At 37.0% G+C, this 27881-nt stretch overlaps 1 protein-coding gene across 5 annotated transcripts in view; it reads right to left on the bottom strand.

The window, feature by feature from the left end:
* The window catches only part of LOC126335445 (uncharacterized), a 226621-nt gene that overhangs the window by 81656 nt on the left and 117084 nt on the right, over positions 1 to 27881 (bottom strand). For 4 of the 5 annotated variants that reach the window (XM_049998734.1, XM_049998737.1, XM_049998735.1 and 1 more), the window contains exon 12: positions 27620 to 27730. The exons of the other annotated variant lie outside the window; for it this stretch is intronic. In XM_049998734.1, coding sequence (XP_049854691.1) covers positions 27620 to 27730 — 111 coding nt within the window. The remainder of the gene's footprint in view (positions 1 to 27619; positions 27731 to 27881) is intronic. 5 annotated transcript variants of the gene reach the window in all.

The following is a 27881-nucleotide window of genomic DNA, read 5'->3' as shown; positions in this document are numbered from 1 at the left end:
TTTGGTTTGTGTTGAATGTTTGGTTTTGTTTCCTTCTATTTTCACTTTTTTTGTATCTTCTAAGTCGCTTGGCCAATGCTTGTAATTTCTGCTTCTTTTCATCTAATTGCTCTATCACTTCTTGTTGTGAGATTTTACCTAACCTTTTTTCGTTTTTTGTCTGATATTTCATTTGTTATAAATTGTGTTAGCTGTCCGATGTCTTTTCTCAATTTTTCTATTCTGATCTGTAGCCTGTGTTCCCATGCTGGTTTTGTGGGTTTCTTCTGTGTGTTGGTTGGTTCTGATCTCTGCCTAATGTGTATATTTAGTGTAGTGAAGCTCCTATATAAACCAGTAGTTGTAACTCTTCTATAGTTGTATTTTAATTTATTTTGTTGTGTATGATTGTGTTGATAGTTGTTGTTTCAACTTGTGGGTTATTTGGTGGTCTATGCAAGAATGGTCTATTGTCTGTATTTGTGACTTTGTATTCTATATACGTCAGCTGAAATTTCTTTATATCTAACAAGGGTGTTTTGTGCTTGTTCTGGTCGCTGTCTTAAGATTTTGTTTTCCTCTGATTGTTTAATTGATGTGTGTTGTTCTTTGTTTGTTTGCTCTGGGATGTTTGAGTCCATTACTGCTTCTTCTGATTGCACATTATTTTGTTCCAGTATTTGTTGTACTTGTTGTTTGATGTTTTCTCATTCTGACTGGGGTATCCTGTTATTTTTTATTATTACACAGATCTGATCAGCTACTTGTCGTTCTGTTAAAAATTTTAATTCTAGGTATCTGATAATAAATTTTGTGTTTACTTGTGATCTGTATCCAGTTGTGTTGGTTTGTAAGTTTGTTGCTTGATAATAACAGAACATGAGGTGTCGGTTAACTTCATCTGACTATCTCATCCTCTGTCTTTTGTTTTCCTTCTAGAGTGGTTGCAGGAAGCATATCTTCCAAAACACCTCTATTTGGATTTAAATCATTTTCCGTGTGGCTAGCAGTGTCGTCACCATAGGGTTCAAGCGTCGTCCCCGACCATGACAGCGCTTGTCCGAGGCTTCATTAGTTCTGTCCTGTACCAACTAATCACACTAAAAGGGGGGTTAGCCCTATTAGTGGTTTGTTCTTTTCGTTGCCTTTTACGACTGGCAGAACACATCGGAGGCCTATTCTTTTCCCGGGTCTCCACAGGATTTATTATTATTATTATTATTATTATTATTATTATTAGTAATAGTAGTAGTAGTAGTAGTAGTAGTAGTACTTTGCAATTGGAGATAAATTCAATAGTGCAGCCCATATTTGAGATTTTCTTTTTACTTTTATCTTGGGTCAAAAGTTCAAATATACAGTGAATGATATCTGAGCAGAGAAAATCCAGTTGGAATCCCTGGTTTCAAGATAGTAACATAATAATAATAATAATAATAATAATAATAATAATAATAATAATAATAAGAGGGTGATTCAAATGAAAACCTTAAATTTGTAACAACAAATCGAAATTTCGAGCCGTTGTCCTGTAAGTTGGTAAGCATGCTCCAAACAGCGTGCAGAATGGCCCGTAGGTAGCAGCATAGTGCAGATGCACACATACCGTCGCAGTATCAGTATAAAGATGGCCGCCCACTTGCGACTTGCACCAGGGAAGAACAGCGTTTTGTTATTTGGTTTTTGCATAGTGAAGGTGTGAAACCTATTGAAATTCACCGATGAATCAGTAGGGTGATGCATGTCTGTCACAGAAGAAAAGTCTACGAATGGAGTAGGAAGTTCGCAGATAATGTGACTTCAGTGGAAGATGCTCCTCGTCGAGGTCAGGCACGAACACTGCAGCAGTTGACGCCATAGTGAAGGAAAACTGCCAAGTGACACTGAATGACATTGCAGCATGTTTACAGATTAGTCATGGGTCAGCACACCACACTGTGCATTATGTGCTGCAGTTTCACAATGTGTCCGCAGGATGGGTGCCACGGCAGCTGACTCCTGAAATGAGAGAACGACCTGTTGATGCTTGTGAAGAACTTCTTCGGCGCTTTGAACAAGAAGGTGATGGCTTCCTTGCAATAATCATTTCTGGGGATGAAACCTGGGTTCACTTCCACCAACCGCAAATGAAAAGAGCGACCAAGGAAGGGCACCATTCCTCATCACCAAAACCAAAAAAGTTTCGAACAGAACCATCAGCAGGGAAGGTTATGCCGACTCTCTTGTGGGACGACAAAGGTGTCATTTTGGAGCATTATAAGCCTAGAGGGACCACTGTCACCAGTGCATCATACACAGATCTCCTAAAAAATCATCTGTGGCCTGCAATCAAATCAAAGCAACGTGGATTGCTGTCACAGGTGTCCTTTTGCAACATGACAATGCAAGGCCTCACACTGCCCATACAACAGATGCAACAATCACAGACCTGCATTTTGAGTGTCTTCCTCAACCACCATACTCAACAGACCTTGCCCCAAGTGATTTCCATATGTTTGGATCACTCAAAGACACAATGGGAGGAAAGAAGTTCCATTCTGATGAAGAGGTATGCCACGCGGTGCATGAGTGGTTGCGCAGACTACCAAAAGAATTTTTTCCTTAAGGGATTTATGTACTTTGTAAGCACTGGAAAACTTGCATTGAGTGTGGGGGAGATAATGTTGAAAAGTGATACAGCTTTGTACCACTTCTGCTCAATAAATAATATTTTAAAAATATTTAAGGTTTTCATTTGACTCACCCTCATAATAATAATAATAAAAGAAACTCTAGGCAAAGCAAAAATCGACACCACCAAACAATTTTGGAATATATAGATGTGAGATAACCATTTTCTGTTACATTTCCCCATTACTCACATCATTTCGATGACAATCGGAATATTTCATTGAACATCTATAGTTCCCCTTCCTGCAACAATATAAAAAATTCATGTTGAACGGCTTCCAGAAATTCCTTTCTCAACACTGATTCCACCCTTGGCCTCCCCCCTCCCACTCCCCCCCCCCCCCCTCCCCCGCTTCTCTTCTTATTCTGCAAATGAAACCAAAGAACGAAAATCCCTATGACTTCAAAACAAAAATAACTAGCACGTTTTTACACCCAGTGACATAATATCGTATTACAACACATATAAACTTTTACAGATGGTAAAAAGTATCCAAGTACTAAAATCTCTTAAGGAAAGTAAGCTTTACTGTAGATTAAAAACATGGTAACTAGAAAAATTAAATGTCTAACTGCAATTATGAGTGGAATGTTTGGCCAGAAGTATTATTAATGATAGCATTGTGACAGTGCAGCAATTGGAGTTAATATTCTACAATACAACTAACATTTTGTGCATATATCAGTCTCTTATTGAGAACAGCACTTAACGAAATATGGGTTAAAAACTCAGGGAGAAAAGTAAGTCACCTATATTTTCAAATATACGTAACATAATTTTTGTGGAAGGGTATCACAACGGCATCTGAGCCACATGTGATAATGATACAAATGCATAAAGCTAATGTCTTAATTAAATAATGGTAAGTGTTCTCTGTAAGATTTGGTCTTTGACTTTGACATACATTATGATGCAATTTACAAGGATGCATGTGGGCAGATACAACAAATCAGAACTGAATAATTATTCAAAGAGATAAGCATCTGTTGGATAGCAAGTCACTTGCAGAAGAGCTACATTCTCTCGCACAGAACCTGATTGTGTGTATACCATACCAACAATGTGCACAGTTATAAAAAGATTATTATGGGACTCAATTTTTTGATTTGTTGCCTCTGTACCAAAAAAGACTTACTTAGTGGTTGCAAAAATCTTAGGAATAACATAAAAATGGTTCCAGTGAGAAATATAACATCTGGTACTTTAAGGGTATTACGATGTACTCGTTACGTGACAGTTAAGATTGAAAGTTCAAACAACATTTAAAATATCAGAAACTGCTCTACTTATAACATTTACGAAGGTGCTGTAATGCCATCAGTACCATGTTAAAAAAAGGGAAACAAAGCTTAGCTTCCCGTACATATAAACAAATGTGCAAGTAATGACTAATACAGTGTACATGTTTTTTGCATTCAAAATTCATGTTATTTTTCCACTGCATTGTTTGTATGCTAGGACCATTCCTCTTCGGTTTGATTATTACACAGTGAACATAGTATTGATTGTGGTTCTTTGGTTTGAAGCCAAGTGGAAGCTCTCAAACAAAGGCTCCACCAATTCTGTGACAGTGCAGGCTGCAGATTTCTGGACTCACTTTACGGGCTGGAGAATTGTGGGATTCCTCTCGACAGATAAGGTGCGCACTACACAAAGGAAGCAGCTACTCGAGTAGCAGAGTACTTGTGGAGTGCACATGAGGATTTTTTAGGCTAGGCAGTAATTGGAAATCCTGTGATGAACACTAACCAGCTGATGGAGAGAGTGAAATCAGACCATGTACAAATTATAGACAATTCAACTGAAAAATTTTAACAGTAAATTGTTAGGAAAGTTGTCATGCTCAAATTATTCTCAGAGCTGAGAGTTGGATGAAACCAAGAGTAGAAAGGTCCGCAACATTTAGTGAGGATTATATAAAGAAAAGACAGATTAGATGCCATATGAGGCAAAGTGTTTATGCAGCCAACAAAAATATTGTTGTATATCGAGGTCGAAACTGAGTCTAACTGTGAAGTTATATGGACGCAAAGAACAGGTGAACACCAGTTAGTTATCTGATGTTTTCTCCTTCCATCCAATTCCACTGTGACTTTAACGTACAGAGTATGGACTGAGATCTGTTGTAATAGTATGGACACACAGCCTTTTTGAAGCAGTTTCGAACATGTTTTCCAAAAACTGTCTCGAGCTGCTAGTTCGGCAGCTGACACGCAATAAAAATATTTTAAATTTTATAGCTACAAACAGGCCCAACCTTATTGGCAATATCAGTCCCGAAATAGGGATTAGTGATCACGATTTCATCATAGTGACAATGGTTACTAAAGTTAATAAATCACCAAGAAGGCTAGGAGAACATTTTTGTTGGAAAAAGCATGTAAGCAGTTGTTAGAATCCCATTCAGACAATGAATGGGCATCTTTTAGTTCCAATCTGGAAAATGCTGATAAAGCAGACTGTTGCACTCGCAGTTCAAAAGGGAATGCACAAATGATGACAGGTAAAAGGTAGCAAAAATTTATACATCAGTAAAAAGATCAATGTATGGAGCGCACAACAATTTCCACTGTCATACCCCAACATAAGATCTTGCTGAGAATCAGGGAAAATTCTAGACCTACGTAAAATTGTTATGCAGTTCAAATGCTTCTATCTGATCACTTGTTGATTAAGTCAGGTGTGGCAAAAAGACTGCAAAAGGATAATAGAAGTTTTAAATTTCAAATTTAAGTAATCATTCACAAAGTAAGATCGTAGAAACATACAATCATTTGACCAATGCACAATGTCGTGTTTGGATGACATAGTAACAGGCATTTCTAACAGGAAAAAACAAATGAAGAAGTTGAATACAAGGAATCCCAATCATGTTTTACAGCGAGTATTCTATGGCACTGGCCCATACTTAGCTTGCATTTACTGCCCATCTCTCGTTTACTGCCCATCTCTCGTCCAGCACTAAGTCTCAAGTGACTGGAAAAGAGGTGCAGGTCACTTCTGTGTATATAAAGGGTAAAAGAATTGAACTCTAAAATTACAGACCAATATCCATAACATTGGTTTGCTGCAGAATTCTTGAACATACCCCGAGTTCGAATATAAGAAATTTCATTGATACGGAAAAATTTCTGCCTACAAATTGGCACGGATTTAAAAAATATGCTGGTCTGCAACTTAGTCGCCCTTTTCTCAAACACTATCCTGCAAACCATTAACAAAGGGCAACAGGCAGATTCTGTAATTCCAGATTTCCAGAAACTATTTCACATGGTGCTCCACCACAGACTGATGATGAGGGTCTGAGCATGCACATGCATGTATTAGGTTCCCAGATTTATGAACAGCTCAAAGACTTCTTAAATAATAGAATCCACTACACTGCTCTAGACAGTGGTTGTTCATCAGAGACAAAGATATCATCAGGTATACCACAGGGAAGTGTCATAGGACTGCTCATTTTCTAAATACATAAATGATCTAACGGACAGGATGAGCAGTAATTTGAGGCTGTTAGCTAATGAGACTGTGGTGTTCTGGAAGGCATCATTGGAGGAAGCTACAGGAAGCCTTGGACAAACTTTCTAGTTGGTATGCTTGCTCTGAATGTAGAAAAATGTAATTAATGCAGAAAAATAAAAACAATCCCATAATGTTCAAATACAGCAATAGTGGTGTGTCGTTTGACACAATTATGTGAGCTGAATATCTACATGTAATGTTTCAAAGCAAAATGAAATGGAACATGCGCCTAATGACGGTCGTAGAAAAGGCGAACAGTCTACTTGTATACGACACTAGTATGACCCAATGGTGAGTAATGCTCAACTATTTGGGATCCCCACCAGATCAGATTAAGGGAAGACATCAGAGCAATTCAATGGTATGTTGCCAGATCTGTTACTGGTAGGTTTGATCAACACTCAAACATTATGAAGATAGTTTGTTAACTCAAATGGGAGTCCCTGGAGGGCAGACGACAACCTTTTTGCGAAACATTATTAACAAAGTTTAGAGAACTGGCATTTGAAAACGACTGCAGAACGATTCTGCTGTTGCCAATATACATATCCCATAAGGATGACAAAGATAAGAGAAGAAAAATTTGGGCTCATACAGAGGCACACAGACAATCTTTTTTCCCTTGTTCTGTTTGCAAGTGGAACAGGAAAGAAAGTGACTAGTAGTTGTAAAAGAAACTGCCCACCATGAAATTACAGTTCTTGCAGAGTATGTATTTGATGTAAATGTATAATTCTTTACATTATAATGTACATAGTAATAATTTTCACACAGACATTGCTACTGATGGAAAAAGTCATGACCAAGATCTGCAGAATACTTTTATAAACAGAAAGAAAATGAGAAAGTATAGTCTGATGGATGACAGTAAGAAAATTAGACATAATGCAGATCAAGAATGTACAACAAGGAAATGAACTGTTGTACTAGCTACGAAGAATATACCGCTGGCTAAAGAAAAGGGGAAGAAATCTTGAATACATTTCATGAGAGAATATTTGAAATGTAACAGAAGATGAGTGACTATAACAGAAGAATCAAACAATGGAAAATCCATGATGGAATGTAACAATATTATGAAACGGAAAGTTGCTACTCACCATATAGCGAAGATGTTGAGTGGCAGATGCCACGTACACACACACACACACACACACACACACACACACACACACACACACTAGTCTTTTTGTTGTGCCTATCTGCGACTCAGCATCTCTGCTATATGGTGAGCAGCAACTTTCCTTTTCATCATATTATGACAGAAGGACATATTACTGTTGGCTTAGAATGAAAACCTCACATCTCAGTAAAGTTATACATGGTTTTCTCCCTTAATTTGGTTGCTTACAATACATACAGTTTCTTTTGCTCCTAACTGGAAAGCAGAGCACAGGTCATCAACTAACGGTTGAGATAAAAGATTTTCTACCTAATAACACAAATAATCTTTTTGTTTTATTTTTGAAATATGATGTTTTCATTCTAAGCTGACGTTATGTTGCTGTTTTATTACAATTAATTGAAATGAAATGGTCCAGAATTTGAAATTAAAATGAAAGTAATCAATTTATATATGTTCATGAGAAATACAATCCAGTAAAACTGTAAAGGGTTTTACTCAAAAAGCAATAAGATAATACAAAAAAATAGATATCCATAATTTTCCAAGTAGAACCAATGCATATGCTAGTTATTCCTACAGAATAGATCATGGGAAAATGTTTTTATCACCTCAGCCTTAGTTGAAGATATCAACATTATATTTCATTGCAAATTAAACTGTCGACCACGAAAGACAAAGCTAAATTAAGGAAAGAACTTGACAAGCACAAAAAGATCTGCTGATACTGCTTACCAGACAAAGACAAAAGATCTGGACCTTTCAAAATGGAATACATCAAGGACAATAACATTTGATTTACAGCACTGTCTACCAACATCTCATGTACAGAATACAGTAGCTATCCACAGGCAGCTACATTTCATAAAAGATCAGTGTGGAATACTATTCTACAGAACTGCATATCGTAATGATAAAGCATTTAATACTGAACTTTTGAAGAAAGGGAAAGGTGGCAGTCTCTCCAGCACAGAGGTACACTGGCCCATAGTTGATCTCATAAAAAAAGTTGCATTTCTGACCTCATGACACTCACCTTACCAGTAATTCAACAATTTTATACCAGCTTTTTTTTTGTTGGCAGCCGTGCAACCAGGCAGATGCGCGTGTACGAAGCTCTCACTAAGTTAAGCGATTAATATTGAAATAAGAGCTAGCTTCCTTAATATTCATTTGAGTGTAGATATTTGTTTTTGACTAGACTTAGTGCTTCAAAGTTAAATTAATTCATGTCTCTCATCCAGAATTTATGTGGTTAATTAAAAGTTTATGAAGCAAGTTTATAAGTGTGTTTACATTAGTGTTTAGGTACGTATTAGTACAGGTTATGAAACTATTGTATTGTTGAAGTTATTTTCTGTTTTTGTGTTACATTTTACTATCAAACAATGTGTGACAAGTGTGGTGGTTGTTGTAGAAATTTGAAAGAGGGGGTGTTCTGTATAGTCTGTAGGTTGTGGTTTCATTGGGGCGAGTGCAGCGGAGAGGAAACAATGGTAGATAATGAGGCTCTTCCATGGCAGTGTAGGTTATGTAGAAAGGACAGATAAATCGCGGAACAAGAGGCAAAGATTTGTGCCCTTAAAGCTGAATTAGAAATCATTAATTTGGAATAATGTAAGGTAAGGGAGGAAAAGGACTCTAGGCGCTGGGAAAAGGTAGCAAGCGAAGGGCAAAAAGGGAAACAATTGATAAAACTTCGGAAATTCAGTTAGCAAATCAGTTTGGCTTGCAATCTGAAGTAGTGGAGAAAGGGCCTCATTCAGATGTCGTTGAATGTAGGTTGAAGCAGAATACTAGCTTAAAGAAAAAAGACAGGTCGGGTTCAAATAAGGATAGGAAAAGAAAAATTCTGCTTATAGGTAGCTGTCAAGGGAGGGGTGTGGGCCAACAGCTTCAGGAGAAATAAGGGACAGAGTACCGGGTCACAAGTTTTGTGAAACCAAGTGCTAGACTTAGCCAAGTGACAGAAAACTTAGGTCAGCTATGCAACAACTTTGAGAAGGAAGATCTGGTAATTATAGTTGGGGGAGGAGGAAACAGCCCTGCTACGAATCCAAGATATAGTATTAGGAGTGACCTGGGTAAAATAGGAGCAGAAATGGGGTACACAAATGTGGGGTTTGTGGAGGTCTTTCAGTGCCATGATCAGCCCTGGGTAAACACTGCTGTAAGGCGTGTTAACACTGAGCTGAACGGGATACTCCAGACACAAGCATAGTCTCACATGAGTGTTGTTCCAGTTGATGCTATTGGTAGGTGGTGTTACACTACACATGGCCTGCACCTTAATACGAAGGGGAAAGATAAGTTAGCTTCTCTATTAGCAGATATTGTAAGGGGGCACAGTCACACAAGGGGTGATCCCTGTGGTTATTGGGACCATGCAGACTGGTTTTTTAGGTTAAAGCCAAATTCCAGACAGACAACAACCAAGGAAAATAGAAGAAAAGAAACTTCATGCACAGCAAATAGGGATAAGGCTAAGGACTTACTTCACCAAAATATCAGGGGAATAAAAAATAAAGTAGATGAGCTGATAATGTGTTCAGATAGTCTCAAAAATAAGAATGAGATTGATATACTTTGTCTGTCTGAGCAGCATGAAACTGTTGGGATGGAAAATGTCAGTATAAATAGGTATAATTTAGCATCTTACACTTGTAGATCAAGTATGGATAGAGGAGGAGTTGCCATTTTCATAAAATAAAGGTATAAATACAGAACTGTTGAAGTAAGCAAATTTTATTTTGATCAGCACTTTGAAGTTTGTGCATGTGAACTTCAGCTAGATAATGTGTTGATATTAGCAACAGTGTACAGGTCTCCACTAGGAGATTGGGAGCTATTCATAAAAGAGTGACTCCCTATTATGCTGTTTGTCAGACAAAAAGAAGAAGTTATTAATCTATGGTGATTTCAATGTTAACTTTCTAAGCAATCCTGATAGGAAAAGTGAACTAGAAGTGTTGTTAACAACATATAACTTAGAATCAGTGATCAATTTCCCTACATGTATAACTCAGGATGGTTGTACTCTAATAGATAATGTATTTGTACAGCAAGAGGATGTAGAACAAACACATGCTTTCCTTGTGGTAAATGGATTATCTGACCATGATGCACAACTGATTAACTTACAAAACCTAACAGGGCATATACACTTCAGAAACCATTAAGTAAAAGTGTGAGGGTGCTCAACCTGGTATCTACAGATCACTTCAGAGAAAGTTTAGGAAATGTAAACTGGGAAGATGTATATAATGAGCCAAATGTTAATGATAAATGCAGCATATTTCTTGATAAATTTATATCCCTTTTTGAACATTGTTTTCCAAAGAAAATTACTAAATGTAACACCACAAACTTTTCAAAGAAACCATGGATTACTACAAGTATTAAAGTGTCTTAAGAAAGAAAAAGAAAAGTGTATGAGACAGCAAGAACTAGTAAAGGTCCAGAAATAGTTTTACACTATAAAAATTATGGTAACATACTGAGAAAAGTTGTCAGGAAATTGAGAAGTATACATGTTAGAGAAGAAATTAACAACTCCAGCAATAAAATCAAATCAATATAGAATGTTGTTAGAAGGGAGACAGGAAAAGTAACCACTGGGGTAGGTAGTGTTACTGTTAAAGAGAATGAGACCATCTTAACCAACAGTAGACAGGTAGCTAATGAATTTAACAATCACGTCTTACGTGTAGGAGAAAAATTGGTGAGAATAGTTCAAAAGAAAAAGCCAGGCAGTACATGGAAGAGTCAGGTTTGAAAAATTCTAGTCTGATTAAATTTCATCTAACAACTTATTGTGAAATAAAGAAAATTATTCAATCTTTAAAAAATACATGTTCTGTTGAAGTAGATGACATCTCTAACAAGTTATTAAAACAATGTGGAGCAATTACAGTTGATGTTTTGAGTCACATATGTAATGCATCACTGACTCAGGCTATTTTTCCAGACAGGTTAAAATAAGCCATTGTCAGGCCTCTCTAAAAAAAGGGGGAAACCACGGACGTCAATAATTATCGGACAGTATCCTTGCTTACAGCATTTTCAAAAATCTTTGAAAAAGTAATATACTCGAGAGTGGTTAGCCATATCAACAGTAATGGGATACTTAGTAAATCACAGTTCGGATTTCAGAAATGCTGTTCCATTGAGACAACAATATACAATTTCACTGTCCACATGATAAAGCCTTTAAATAGTAAAATGTCACCAGTAGGAATATTCTGTGACTTGCCCAAAAAATTTGATTGTGTGAACCATAGTAATATGTTAGACAAATTACAATTCTATGGTATAAATGGAACAGCATATGAATGGTTTAAGTCATATCTACAGAACAGGAAGCAAAAAGTCTCTTTATGTGCTTCAAGTGATTCAAAGGAGTTTGCCACTTCAACTAACTGGGGTGAAATTACATTAGATCTTCCACAAGGTTCGATCGTGGGTCCCCTCCTGTTCTTGATGTGAATAACCTCCCTTCTTATGTGAAACAAGATGCTGAACTGACACTGTTTGCTGATGAAACAAGCATAATTATTAATCCAGTAAAAGAAAGTCCGATGGAAAATGATACAAATAAGGTCTTTGGAAAAGTTATTAATTGGTCTTCTGCGAATGGACTTGCTCTGAACTTTGAAAAAACACAATACATCCAATTTTCTGCTGCAAAAAGTATAATACCTTCAATAAACATAAAACATCAAAAGAAGTCAGTAGCCAGGGTAGAGCACACAAAATTTTTAGGTATACATATAGATGAGAATCTTAACTGGAAAAGTCATATTTTGGATCTCCTAAAGCGACTAGGTTCAGCAACTTTGGCAATCAGAATGATTGCCAATTTTGAGCATGCAGAAATTAGTAAGCTAACATACTTTGCATACTTCCACTCTCTGATGTCATATGGAATAATATCCTGGGGCAACTCAACACTTAGGCAAACGGCATTCACTACTGAAAAGAAAGTAGTTAAAATAATGTGTGGGGTTCAAAGTCGCACATCTTGAAGACATCTGTTTAAAAGGCTAGGAATTCTTACAACTGCTTCATAGTACATTTACTCAGTAATGAATTTTTTTCTCAACAACATGGACCAGTTTAAAATCAACAGCGACATTCATGATTGCAATACCAGAAAAAAGAAAGACCTATATTATCCTTTACTTAACCTATCTTTGGCACAGAAAGGGGTAAAATATGCTGCTATAAAACTTTTTGATAAATTACCAGATGAAATAAAATGTATGACAGACAGCAGTAATAGTTTCAAAAACAAATTGAAATCTTACCTCCTTGCAACTCCAAAGGATTGGAAAAGGGCACAGGTCATCCCCATTTTCAAGACGGGACGTCGAACAGATGTGCAGAACTATAGACCTATATCTCTAACGTCAATCAGTTGCAGAATTTTGGAACACGTATTATGTTAGAGTACAATGACTTTTCTGGAAACTTGAAATCTACTCTGTAGGAATCAGCATGGGTTTCGAAAAAGACGGTCGTGTGAAACCCAGCTCGCACTATTCGTCCACGAGACTCAGAGGACCATAGACACGGGTTCACAGGTAGATTCCGTGTTTCTTGACTTCTGCAAGGCGTTCGATACAGTTCCCCACAGTCGTTTAATGAACAAATTAAGAGCATATGGACTATCAGACCAATTGCGTGATTGGATTGAAGAGTTCTTAGATAACAGAACGCAGCATGTCATTCTCAATGGAGAGAAGTCTTCCGAAGTAAGAGTTATTTCAGGTATGCCGCAGGGGAGTGTCATAGGACCATTGCTATTCACAATATACATAAATGACCTTGTGTATGAGATCGGAAGTTCACTGAGTCTTTTTGCAGATGATGCTGTGGTGTATCGAGAGGTTGTAACAATGGAAAATTGTACTGAAATGCAGGAGGATCTGCAGCGAATTGACACATGGTGCACGGAATGGCAATTTAATCTCAATGTAGACAAGTGTAATGTGCTGCGAATACATAGAAAGAAAGATCCCTTATCATTTAGCTACAATATAGCAGGTCAGCAACCAGAAGCAGTTAATTCCATAAATTATCTGGAAGTACACATTAGGAGTGATTTAAAATGGAATGATCATATAAAGTTGATCGTCGGTAAAGCAGATGCCAGACTGAGATTCATTGGAAGAATCCTAAGGAAATGCAATCCGAAAACAAAGGAAGTAGGTTACAGTACGCTTGTTCGCCCACTGCTTGAATACTGCTCAGCAGTGTCAGATCCGTACCAGATAGGGTTGATAGAAGAGATAGAGAAGATCCAACGGACAGCAGCGCGCTTCGTTACAGGATCATTTAGTAATCACGAAAGCATTACGGAGATGATAGATAAACTCCAGTGGAACTCTCTGCAGGAGGGACACTCAGTAGCTGGGTACGGGCTTTTGTTCAAGTTTCGAGAACATACCTTCACCGAAGAGTCAAGCAGTATATTGCTCCCTCCTACGTATTTCTCGCGAAGAGACCATGAGGATAAAATAAGAGAGATTAGAGCCCACACAGAAGCATACCAACAATCCTCCTTTCCACGAACAATACGAGACTGGAATAGAAGGGAGAACCGATAGAGGTACTCAGAGTACCCTCCGCCACACACCGTTAGGTGGCTTGCAGAGTATGGATGTAGATGTAGATATACCATAGATGAATTCTTGAATATGAGTAAATAAATCTAGAGATATAATGTATGCATTTTGTGCTGTTTCAGGTAATGGGATAGATAATAGAAATATTAGGTAAACACTATAATGTAAAAAAAAAAAACTTGTTTCCTGTGAGCATTTCTTGTGCATTTGACACGTTCCACATCATAACGGTTTTTCCGTGCTATTGATGGAACACGTAACTAACTAACTCTAACAACAGAGCAGTTTATCCCAATAATAACTAAAAATTAGTTGATACTAGCAGTTATTAATAATTCCTTTCACTGTTCTATATTTCTCTGTAACTAATATTTTTCATTTTAACTAATGTGTTAAGAAACAAAATAAAGAATAGAAAATTAACCATTGGAATACCAACGTACATTAAGTGATGTGTATTCCTGGGGGTGTGGGGAGGGACAGGGGAAAGGAGGGGGGGAGGTGGAAGGGAATACTTTTTCCCATCCCAAAAAATTTTGTTAATCTTTGCTCACTTATGCCAACAACAGATTTTTTTAAAGAGGTACAATGATGTGTAAGTAGCATCCAAAACCTGAAAGTATATTTTAATACATTCTGGAGAAATACCAATGCACTTTCAGTAACATGTGCTAACACGAAAGGGGGTGGGGGGAGGTGGTACTTTTTGAGGAAAGAAAATTATAAATTTGGTTAATTATTGTTCTTTTCCTCACAATGTACTATTTAATAGATATTAATGTGTACACAGGGTTATAAACTTGAAAATATTGAATATGATACTCATTATGAATACCGCCAATATTAGGAAAAGGATAAATTGGTACTCACTGTAAAGATGGCCCACTGAGTTGCAGAGAGGCCCAATGAAAAGACTATTGCATATTACAGCATTTGGCCAAAGCCTTCTTCAGCAAACAACACAACACAACACAACACACACACACACACACACACACACACACACACACACACACACACACACACACGCAAACGCAATCACACATCCTGCACAAATGACTGCTACCACCGGTAGTTGGTCCACTGTTTGATTCATTGTGAAAACATCACATATACTACTGTGGCTTAAATTTATGAGTTTAGTTTAACTGAAAAATTGAAAAACACTTATTGAAACTGGTAGAAGGCTTCATTAAAAATAATAAATGTCTCTTTTTCAATATCTTAGAATTTAAAGTACCTGACTACATTACAATACTTTCAAAAGTTGGCCACAAAGTAGCCAACTGCCCTTGGGTGTTGCAACACTTAATTATGTGTCATTTTTAAAACAAGATAAATCTATTTAAGAGTTTGTCTTGTACTTATATTTATACCAAATAAAATCCAAAATAAATAAAGAAAAAAAAAGCAGGCAACACTGTAACAAACAATCAGTATTAATTTTACTTGTTGGGTGCATTTTATCCCAATAAATTTTACTTGTTGGGTGCATTTTATCCCAATAAAATGACTTGGCATATTCTTTCAAAGGGTCAGATTGTTTTCTAATAATGTAATTTTTGGGTTTAACACACTTTATACACGAAATAAAAAATACATATAATAAATACTCTATCTGCCTGCGTCTGCATTAGGAACTAGTGGGGCAAATTCTTGGGGAAAATATTAACTGCTGTCATCAAAATACAGAGGAAAGTATTGGATGGAAGGGGACAAAATTTTTTACACGCCAAAATTACTCCATAGACAATTTGGAAATAACAATGAAATGAATGATTTCCCCCTTTTCGTGAGTGGATGCCCACCAAGTTTTTCTCAAGTAATCACTGGAAACTACTACTTCATGCCGACAGTCCCTCTAGTTTACCAAATGATGGAGCTCTCGGTCCCTGAAGTGAGTGTTACTGCTGGTTTCTTTTTCCTTTTTTTTTTTAATATACATCTAAGCTGTCACTTGGTAAGTAGAAGATTTTTCTAGCTTAAACAGTTATATCTGGTCTATAAGATGGTTTCCTTCGTGAACATTTAAATCAATCTTACATCTAGCTGTTCTGAAGTAAATCTCAATTTTCTACTGAAATGACACTACCAGTATGTCCTCATGCCATATCAGTGAAATACACAAATGACAAATCCACATAAAGTTATCCATTGTGGTTTTGATGATCCATTTTGGCAACTACCTGCTTCCTATTTCTCTTCCCATCCTTCCACCAGTTTTCTTCACGTACCCCAAAACTCAATAACTATTCTCCCCTTCTATTATGACTTACTGATTCTAGGAAAGATAATACTTTTAAGTTGTTTATATGTATGCAGTACTTCACTTTTATAGGTGCTTGTGAAGAAAGTAGAAGAAACTTGTCATAACGGGAGTTCTCAACTGAGATTTGAAAATGAAGGACTGTATGAATGTTTAAACATCTAGTGCATTGTCATTGTTGTTGTTGTTGTTGTTGTTGTTGCTGCTGTTGTTGTGATGGTTGTTGTTGTTGTTGTGATGGTCTTCAGTCCTGAGACTGGTTTGATTAAGCTCTCCATGCTACTCTATCCTGTGCAAGCTTCTTCATCTCCCAGTACTTACTTCAACCTACATCCTTCTGAATCTGCTTAGCGCATTCATCTCTCTGTCTCCCTCTATGATTTTTACCCTGCACGCTGCCCTCCAACACTAAATTGCTGATCCCTTGATGCCTCAGAACATCTCCTAACAACAGATCCCTTCTTCTAGTCAAGTTGTGCTACAAACTCCTCTACTCCCCAATTCTATTCAATAACTCCTCATTAGTTACGTGATCTATCCACCTTATCTTCAGTATTCTTCTGTAGCACCACATTTCGAAAGCTTCTATTCTTTTCTTGTCCAAACTAGTTATCGTCCATGTTTCACTTCCATACATGGCTACACTCCAAACAAATACTTTCAGAAACGACTTCCTGATACATAAATCTATATTCGATGTTAACAAATTTCTCTTCTTCAGAAACGCTTTCCTTGCCATTGCCAGTCTACATTTTATATCCTCTCTACTTCGACCATCATCAGTTATTTTACTTCCTAAATAGCAAAACTCCTTTACTACTTTAAGTGTCTCATTTCCTAATCTAATTCCCTCAGCATCACCCGATTTAATTTGACTACATTCCATTATCCTCGTTTTGCTTTTGTTAATGTTCATCTTATATCCTCCTTTCGAGACACTGTCCATTCCGTTCAACTGCTCTTCCAAGTCCTTTGCCGTCTCTGACAGAATTACAATGTCATCGTCGAACCTCAAAGTTTTTACTCCGTCTCCATGAATTTTAATACCTACTCCAAATTTTTCTTTCGTTTCCTTTACTGCTTGCTCAATATACAGATTGAATAACATCGGGGAGAGGCTACAACCCTGTCTCACTCCCTTCCCAACCACTGCTTCCCTTTCATGTCCCTCGACTCTTATAACTGCCATCTGGTTTCTGTACAAATTGTAAATAGCCTTTTGCTCCCTGTATTTTACTCCTGCCACCTTCAGAATTTGAAAGAGAGTATTCCATACAACATTGTCAAAAGCTTTCTCTAAGTCTACAAATGCTAGAAACGTAGGTTTGCCTTTCCTTAATCTTTCTTCTAAGATAAGTCGTAGGGTCAGTATTGCCTCACGTGTTCCAATATTTCCAAACTGATCATCCACGAGGTCAGCTTCTACCAGCTTTTCCATTTGTCTGTAAAGAATTTGTGCTAGTATTTTGCAGCTGTGACTTATTAAATTGATAGTTCAGTAATTTTCACATCTATCAACACCTGTCTCCTTTGGGATTGGAATTATTATATTCTTGTGAAGTCTGCGGGTATTTTGCCTGTCTCATGCATCTTGCTCACCAGATGGATAAGGTTTGTAAGGACTGGCTCTCCCAAGGCTGTCAGTAGTTCTAATGGAATATTGTCTACTCCCGGGGTCTTGTTTCAACTCAGGTCTTTCAACGCTCTGTCAAACTCTTCATGCAGTATCATACCTCCCATTTCATCCTCATCGCCGGCCAGTGTGGCCGAGTGGTTCTAGGTGCTACAGTCTGGAACCGCGCGACCGCTATGCTCGCAGGTTCGAATCCTGCCTCAGGCATGGATGTGTGTGATGTCCTTAGGTTAATTACGTTTAAATAGTTCTAAGTTCTAGGGGACTGATGACCTCAGCAGTTAAGTCCCATAGTGCTCAGAGCCATTAGAACCATTTGAATCATCTTCCTCTACATCCTCTTCCATTTCCATAATATTGTCCTCAAGTTCAAATGGCTCTGAGCACTATGGGACTTAACTTCTGAGGTAATCAGTTCCCTAGAACTTAGAGCTGCTTAAACCTAACTAACGTAAGGACATCACACACATCCATGCCCGAGGCAAGATTCGAACCTGCGACCGCAGCGATCGCGTGGTTCCAGACTGTAGTGCCTAGAACCGCTTGGCCACCCCAGCTGGCTATTGTCCTCAAGTACATCGCCCTTGTATAGACCCTCTATGTACTCCTTCCACCTTTCTGCTTTCCCTTCTTTGCTTAGAACTGGGTTTCCATCTGAGCTCTTGGTATTCATACAAGTGGTTCTCTGTTCTCCAAAGCGCTCTTTAATTTTCCTGTAGGCAGTATCTATCTTACCCCTAGTAATATGCAGCTCTACATCCTTACATTTGTCCTCTAGCCATTCCTGCTTAGTCATTTAGCATTCCCTGTCGATCTCATTTTTGAGACGTTTGTATACCTTTATGCCTGCTTCATTTACTGCATTTTTATATTTTCTCCTTTCATCAATCAAATTCAATATTTCTTCTTTTACCCAAGGATTTCTACTAGCCCTCATATTTTTACCTACTTGACTCTCTGCTGCCTTCACTACATCATCCCTCAGAGCTACCCATTCTTCTTCTACTGTATTTCTTTCCCCCATTCCTGTCAATTGTTTCCTTTTGCTCTTCCTGAAACTCTGTACAACATCTGGTTCTTTCAGTTTATCCAGGTCCCATCTCCTTAAATTTCCACCTTCTTGCAGTTTCTTCAGTTTTAATCTACAGTTCATAACCAATAGATTGTGGTCAGAGTCGACATCTGACCCTGGAAATGTCATACAATTTAAAACCTGGTTCCTAAATCTCTCTAACCGCTATATAATCCATCTGATACCTTCTAGTATCTCCAGGCTTCTTCCACGTATACAACCTTCTTTCATGATTCTTGAACCACGTGTTAGCTATGATTAAGTTGTGCTCTGTGCAAAATTCTATCAGGCGGCTTCCTCTTTCATTTCTTAGCCCCAATCCATATTCACCTGCTAAATTTCCTTCTTTCCCTTTTCCTACTATCGAATTCCAGTCACCCATGACTATTAAATTTTCGTCTCCCTTCACTATCTGAATAATTTCTTTTATTTCATCATACAATTCATCAATTTCTTCATGATCTCTCAGAGCTAGTTGGCATATAAACTTTTACTACTGTAGTAGGCATGGGCTTCGTGTCTATCTTGGCCACAATAATGCGTTCTCTATGCTGTTTGCAGTAGCTTACCTGCACTCCTATTTTTTTTTATTCATTGTTAAACCTACTCCTGGATTACCCCTATTTGATTTTGTATTTATAGCCCTGTATTCACCTGACCAAATGTATTGTTCCTCCTGACACCGAACTTCACCAGTTCCCACTAATTCTAATTTCAACCTATCCATTTTCCTTTTTAAATTTTCTAACCTACCTGTCCAATTAAGGGATCTGACACTCCACGCTCCGATCCGTAGAACGCCAGTTTTCTTTTTCCTGATAACGACGTCCTCTAGAGTAGTGCATATATACTTCAAATTACTTTGCTTCTTGAAAATGTAACATATGTCACTATGTTACCAGTAGAAAGTAAACATACTAGGCATGTTCTTTTCAACAAGAGTCTGAAGTGTACACTACAATTTAGAAAAAGGTACAATAATTTTCCAGCAATGCTTCCTTACAGACTTTATATCTGTCACTCACAGTTTCAAATACTGCAGGGCAATGAATTGCCATTCAACCAGTAACTATAAGTACAGGTCAAATGTAAATTTTATCTGCTTTTTGATTGATGTTGAATGAATGATGTAAGTTCTCATGGACAGCATATCAACAATATATTGTTAACAAAATACATATATTTTGAAAACATTTAAATGTATAACCGGGTGTATACGGGGACAAGGAAAAAACGTACTGGTTTATTCCCGGATTTCTCCCGGATATTCTGTTTAAAATATATGCTTTTTCCCGGGCGAAAATACACTTTTTTCTGTGCTAAATGACAGTAGGTTTTCCATCGATTTTCCCTCGTAACTGTAAAACTTATCAATCCTTTGAATCGTTTACATTTTATACAATCACATAGAACTTCCAGGAGAAAAAAAACGACGGGGGAGAGAAGTTTTGGAAAGACTTTTAATTAAAAAAAAAGGAGAGAAGTTTTGGAAAGACCTTTGATTTGCAGCAACATATACGCTGTTTATTTTCGTATTACGAAAGTATAAATTCGAATTGCACCAAACATGGTGCGTTAGTTTCCAGAGTGTTCAAACTGAGGTTGCGATGTCCTTTTGTAAGCCAGTCATATCTCAAGTTACGAGATTTCGCCAGTCGATGACAGCAGATATTCAGAGCATTGGACATGTCTTTTAGTCAGCCAATAGCAAGATCAGTGGTTACGTAGTGCGAACACACAAAGAGGAAAAGTTAACGGTTTACATTAATGTACACAGTACCGTATATCTAAAAGAAAAGCTAAGTTTTCACATATAATATTGGTCTCTAAGATTAACACGCTACAACAGAAGATAAGCTTTCACATGTAATATTGATCTTTTTTTGCGTGTGTTATACTTTAAGATACATCTCACAAATGTGCCAGTAAATTTAAAATTATGACATAAGCATCTCAGCTCGAAATTCTTCTAAGTGGCTGGTCCTCGAACTGTTCTGTTTCGAACGATCTGTGATTTAGAAATCCACCCAACTTCCTCACACGTGACATAATTCATCTTGGGCAAAAAGAAATTTATTTTGAAAGTAATGCTTTTCTAACCACTGTTTGCAATACTATCTGGAGACTGTTAGAAATAGGTTCAATTTACCAGTTGCCAGAGAGTGCCAGAAAACAGGCATTATTGTGCGTGTGCAACTGCAGTGGTGTAGGAAGTCCACATGTTCGTGTGTATAAAGCACTAAGAGAGCTTATGTTACACCATAAAAGAAACAGGGCATCAGAGGATACTCCAAAGAGCATAGGAATTTCGTAAACCACACTAAAATGCGTAATTCGACTTGAAATGCAAACTGGCTTTTTCCAGATTCACAGTGAAGTTGGTCCCATCTGATATTAAGCTTTTCAGTGTGGTTTTTGGGATGTAAATTTTCTTGGAGTACCAGTACTCTACAATCTCAATTCTCGTTCTTTATTATGGCTTAATGCCATACATGGCAGAAGATGATAACATGCACTTGAAATTCAGTGTACAGTTGGAGCTAGCCATTACTGTAGAACGAAACACTTCAATTCAAATAAAATGATTGCCTCAGCGTAAAGATCAATAAAGCCAAATTTCTTTAGCAAACTTACAAAAATAACTTCATTGTTCTGCAAGGCGATTAATAATTGACTGCTACTAACTTGGAAATAAAATAAAATCAGAAAATTGAAACTAATAATATATTTTTGCCCTTCGTAATTACGTGAATGTATTTTAATTCACTTGATAGCCCCCGGCCACAGAAATCTGTTTTCTTTTCATTTGACGTGGGAGCTGTACACCAAGAGAAGCAGCAAAATCACTTAACGTAAACACGGATCACGTGGAGACTAACCCCCTCCCCACTACAACTCAGACAACTCTTGAGCATGCCCAAATCTGGCCGTTAGAGCATGCGAGAAAAATTTTTCTCGTTTGCATCTGGCTGCTGGCTGCTAGTGCCGATACAGCTAACAGCCAAACTTCAAGTAGCGGGAAGCGGGAGAAGGTACTGCTTCTACGCGAGTCAACTACGCATGCGTAACAACCCACTGGGAACAGTTGTGTCGTCATGCTCATAGCAAGCAGTTTATTGTTTCAAAGAATTACATAGTCTTCGCCCTACGGCCTTTGACGTATTTTTGCTATTTGCTAACGCTTGTGCGTGCACGGTGTTTTGTTGTAAATTGCGCATTTCCTTTGCCACTAAAGTTTTATTTATGTTTTTTCCTCTCGTTTATATTTTATTGCTGTAACATCATTCTCCAGTAGCAGGCTACCAAAAATGGATCTGAGCACTATGGGACTTAACTTCTGAGGTCATCAGCCCCCTAGAACTCAGAACTACTAAAACCTAACTAACCTAAGGACATCACACACATCCATGCCCGAGGCAGGATTTGAATCTGCGACCGTAGCGGTTGCGCGGTTCCAGACTATAGCGCCTAGAGCCGCTCGGTCACTCCGGCCAGCAGCAGGCTACAGTAACATTCTTTGCTAGAGAATCAATTCTTAAAAGTCAAAATTGCAAAAATTTAACTGAAAGTTAAAACAATGAATAATTCCCGGGATTCCGAAAAATTCCCGGGTTTTTCCCAGTTTTCTCCCAGATGAAAAAGTTACCAGGTTTTTCCCAGATTTCCTGGTTATCCCGGGTCATATATACCCTGTATAAGCTATCAAGCAGAAAATTGTAAAACTTTCACAACTTAATTCAATACTGATTCTTTTCCTCTTTAAGTTACACAATTTGTAGAGGTCCTTTAAAAATACGGTTACTCAACCATACAATTTCTTGATTACTCAATCTCAATTGACGGAACATATTTCAGGCTTTCCACTCATCTTATGGCATTGCAGCTCATCTAAAAATTTTAAATTTGTCTTTAGTTTTATGATACTATTAAATTGCATTATTAGTAGAGACAGGAAATAATTTGTTTGTTTTATTTTACAGTGAAATTTGGTGTACTTTTTGTCAAATTTAATGATACTTTTTGTTGATCTTGATGTTATTTTTTTGCCAGTTTTGATCCTATTTTTGGCTGAATTCAGTGCTATTTTGATGCCAAATTCTGTTTATTTGTCACGTTATTTTTCTCCAATTTTGGTGCTATTTTTTGCCAAATTCAGTGCTACTTTCTCTTCCATTTTTGGTGTTATTTTTTGCCAAATTTGGTCTTATCTTTTTTTCAATTTTGGTGTTAAATTTTCTGCCAACCTCTGTGTAACTTTTTGCCAGATTCTTCCCCCCCCCCCCCCCCCCCTCGCTATGTGGAAAATGTGTCATTTTAAGACTACACATGAATTTCAGCCTTGGGGAAAAATGAAGACAAAATGCAGTTTCAATATTCGATATGTATCAGTTACGAATATTAATGAACTGTCATCTTCGGATTCAGTGCTTTTTTAAAAAAATGGAAAGTGAAATAATTCCACAATATCTTGTAAAAAAAATTACAGATTTTGCTCTATTTCACTAAAATCCATCAAATTGATTATTTTTCACATTATAGTTTTCACAAAATTTTTCTCTCCTTAATATTAGTCTTTAAACGGCATTGGATATTTTACTTCTATGTGAGGATTTTACTGTTTACATATTTTGTTTGTGGTATGTTTCAATAGGAAAACTTGACTTCTGAAAAAAGAAATCTACTGTGAGAAAAATTATTCCAATTTCGGACTGCAAAATTAAGATCATTTTGAAAATTTTCCAGGCTTAAAAGTCACATCAACTTCTACATCATCAGTAATCATAAAAGTAAGATCATAGGACAAAATATTAGTAAATGCATTAAAAAAAGCACACTGATCATTTTGGAGTGCTGTGGATGGTGTACAAGTGGTTCCATGGCATCACATGATCATTGAACACTGAAGTAATTTATGGCAAGTGGTGTCTATGAAGTCAGTTGTCTAGAATCGACAAAGTACAACATGGAGTCACAACAGAATGGCAGAGAGCAGGTTTTGTGTTTGGACATACCTGTGGCTGCAATCATAGTATGAATGACTGTCCTACTTGTCTCAAAGGGATGGCGCATCACTCACAGGCAAGTAATAAGGAGTAAAAACAATGCCCATAAAAATACCTTAATCAACAGGGACTGGAGACGACTGTCACACCTGCTCAACAACAATTGGTTTCCAACCCAATAGAAACCTTATCTGTTAGTGAAGGCAAGTCCATCACAACCAGTGTCCGAGCAAACAACAGCACGCAATGATCATACAGAGTTAAGTACCTTACAAAAGACCATTGCTTGCAACAGAACATTAAAGCTGAACTGCTTCAATTGACCAAACAACATCAACACAAGAGAGTACCCAAGTGGAGGCATTTTATGTTGTCATAAAAACTGCAATTTTGTCTCTTTTAAAACAATGCAAGGCATGAAGTGTACTGACGGCCCAATGAGGCATTTCAGTCATGGTGTGTGTGGAGGATGCAGTTCTGGCTGGAGATAGTTCAGTGGTGTTTTGGAAGTGTTTTCTGTACCACATGAATATGAAGGAGGTAGTTTATTTCAATAATTTGTCCTGTCTTCTAAATCTTTATTATAAGTATGCTGTGGACACCTCATATTCCAAAATAACAACAGGTGTGTTTGCACAATAGCATGCATATGTTCTTTGTGTCATGAATACTCAGGCACCATATACCACCTCAAGTAACCCACTAAATAACACAATTATAATCTCATAGAAACTATCTGAGACTATCTGGAAGAGTAGTGAAACACAAAAATCAACATCTCTGCAATTTGGTAGCTGTAAGGATCTAATCATTAAAAGACTGGCTTCAGCTGGATATGGCATAACTGAAGGAACTCGTGGACTCTTTTTCCTTGCCAAATTGAAGTTATTATCTAGGCCACAGGTGGTGTCACATAGTATTAAAATAATCGCTCCTCTGGGTGCCAACTGTTTCATCTAGTGTGCTTATAAATCAAGGCACTAAATGAAAATACGTATATTATTTACAAAATCAACACACTGTATTAATTGTCATCTTACAATGTCCATATTGTAAGCTCCATTTCTGGTAACAACAGCTAGGGGTAACAAATATTTACTTGCCAATGAAATCAATGGTTGTGTTGTACACCATGCATAGACACATGCTCCCATATCATAATTTAAAAAAATCTTGCTTTACACCTTAATTGTTTTAATGACATTCCATGAGAAAGTCACAAAAATTACAAGGGGTACTCAGACAACAATGGCACCTAGTCTTTATTTCACAAAATACTGTAATAATGCAAGATATTGGCTTTGTCATTGATTTTCTAACCTGTTTTAACTTCCCTTAAAAATAATCAGTGTGTTCCGACAACAGGCCACAGCACTACAGTATGAGAAAATGTCCAACATTGACACATATATTAGGTATTCTTAACGGCTGAAAGTGAAAAACTGAATTTTTTTTATGGGTACTGTAGTGGACATCAACAATACAAGATACTAAGTTTGTTACTGTATAGATGCAGCAAATATTAAAAAAAGTCTGAGTCTGATAGATTTAGGGAGGAAGAGGGTAATAATCAATCTGTGGAATACATCCATCATGCTGCAGAAACTTACAGCAATTTTTCACTGAAACCACCCTTCAGGAATTCTGGTGCTTTTGCATAGCAACGCAACACAGCACATCAATATACAAACTACTGCTGAGACTGACACAGCAAAACTTCGAAAGTATGTCTTGTCTCTTCCAAAATAAAACCTAGGACCAGGATTCTGCATGACTTTTCTGAACTGTGCCACTTTCCCTGAACCTCTCCACTCCTTTTCCTTCACCCCTCTTTCTTCCCCTCAACTCTTCTGCCAGAAGGAGGAGCCCCTGGCTCTGAAAGCTTGTAAAAATTAAACCTTTCTGCATGTGTGTTCTCTTGCCACAATTTGGCGAGTAGATTTTTTTATCTATACATTTACATCACATTTCATCAATTGTCACCTACTTCTGTAAGGAAAAGTCTCATTTCAAATTATTTAATTGGTTCGGTATTATCAATTCAAAGACACACAGACTGTGTGCCAATAGTTGAGGAACAGAGGAAGTGGTTGATTTTGTACAGGAAAATATTCCCCTATTTAGAAGTAGATAAAAAGCATTGAAAAGGTTGTAGAATACGCTGAGCAGTGAACAATTATTTACAAACACTGTGATTACATACTGTGCAAATTTCATTTTAGCTGATAGCCTTAATGACTACTATTGTATTTTGTACATTTCTTCAGTTGTAAAAGAATGCTTTGCAGAAATCTATATTCCTAACTCATATGTCATTCCACCGTGGAATTTGAACTTCTGTTCTCTTTTCTATTTTATACATTTCTCAACTACCTTTGGGAGCCAACTATGAGTTACATAATAAATTCAGATCAGATGTTACAAGAAAACAAAACGATAAATGCAGCAACCGGTGTTGCAGGCAGAGTATGAGGCCTAAAAATTAATAAACAGCGGCATAAGGTATCCCAATAGATAAATTCTTATTGAAATGGAAATTAACATTTTAATAAGTAGACATTCACCTCGGACTGGTTGTGGTATTTCAATAATTACACCTAGTTGATATTTTGCATAAAACTTGCGGACATAAAGAATATGGAAGAAAGCAAGAAGGTAAAAATAAAAGCAATGTTAGCACACATTTATATTTCAACTCCATTAATAATGAACATTGAGCTTATCGTACAGAGAGCAGTAATATGTTTCTACACAAATATTAATAGTGAATTTCTGAGGCGGATTCTAACTTCCCTTCAGTTCTGAGAATTTAATATGTTCAACACCACCAACTAACTGGTTAGTATTCAAAACTGAATACACTAAGATCAGCTGCAACTGTCAATTGATATGCTTCAAGTGAAGCTAGTGGTATCAAGTGCTCTGTTTTCTGAGTTCTTTACATTACTGACCAAAATTTTACTGTTACGATTCAGTCAATTCTCTAAATTCCATTGAGAATGTTTCGCAGTGTTCAACTGCCTACTGTAAATATATCACTACTCTGGTTTCATTCCATCAATGAATATGAGCATCTCTTTAGCATTTAAAAATCTTGAATGCTCAGTGCTCCACAGCTTTCGGATATTTATTAAATGACATTTTCTATATACTTTGTGCTGCACTAGAAATGTTTATTAGCCAAAACCAGTTTTCAGGTTTATAAACCATTATAAGTGGCCTCCTACGTACCTCTATTTCAGTGATATGTGTCAGTTAATACAATAGGATCTGCAATTTGTCCTATAACATAGTATACAGGTTGTCATGTATGTTACTATGGCAAATATTAGGCAGTGACAATTCTTCGTAATATCTGATGTAACTGTCATAGTATAAACATGAAACTGACAGGTCAACGCATTTTTTAATAGTTTTGTTTTATACACTTTCTAGATTGATTACTCCAATATAAACTTGTGGTTCCAACAACGGGGGATCCTGTTTCCTTTTAATGCCATTATTTGTTATACCACATCCTCCATTTTCTGCAAATAGAGTTATTCTATTTGTTGTCTTTGATGCTCGAGCCATAATATACTTCATTTTAGTTTTGTAAGAGTGCTGTGCCTCTCATACTACAATTGCTCCTTATGCTGAGCAACGGTAACATGCTGTGATATACAAAACACTTAAATACAACAATTTTCTGAGCTTATTCCAGTATATCAAGTAAAATACAAACCTATCATCAAATCTTGAGTTTTTTTTAACTCTTTCTGGGTCAGGGGAATCTCTCGATCTTTTACGAACTCCCTTTTCATACTCACTATGGAAACGTTCTTGTCGCCAGTGCCTGAAGAACATAATACATAATTTGATGCCCAATTAAAATTTATCAACAGGTACGTCTCACAATTCTTGTCAACAAAACAAAAACAACTTAAAACAAACAACTTAAAAAACTAATTTTACTTAACAAAAACAAAAAAGAGAAAAATAATAGT

The sequence above is a fragment of the Schistocerca gregaria genome, chromosome 2, assembly GCF_023897955.1.
Source record: "Schistocerca gregaria isolate iqSchGreg1 chromosome 2, iqSchGreg1.2, whole genome shotgun sequence".
Classification (NCBI taxonomy): domain Eukaryota; kingdom Metazoa; phylum Arthropoda; class Insecta; order Orthoptera; family Acrididae; genus Schistocerca; species Schistocerca gregaria.
The sequence above is the reverse complement of the archived record's forward strand: the minus strand, read 5'-3'. Positions and strand labels throughout refer to the sequence as shown.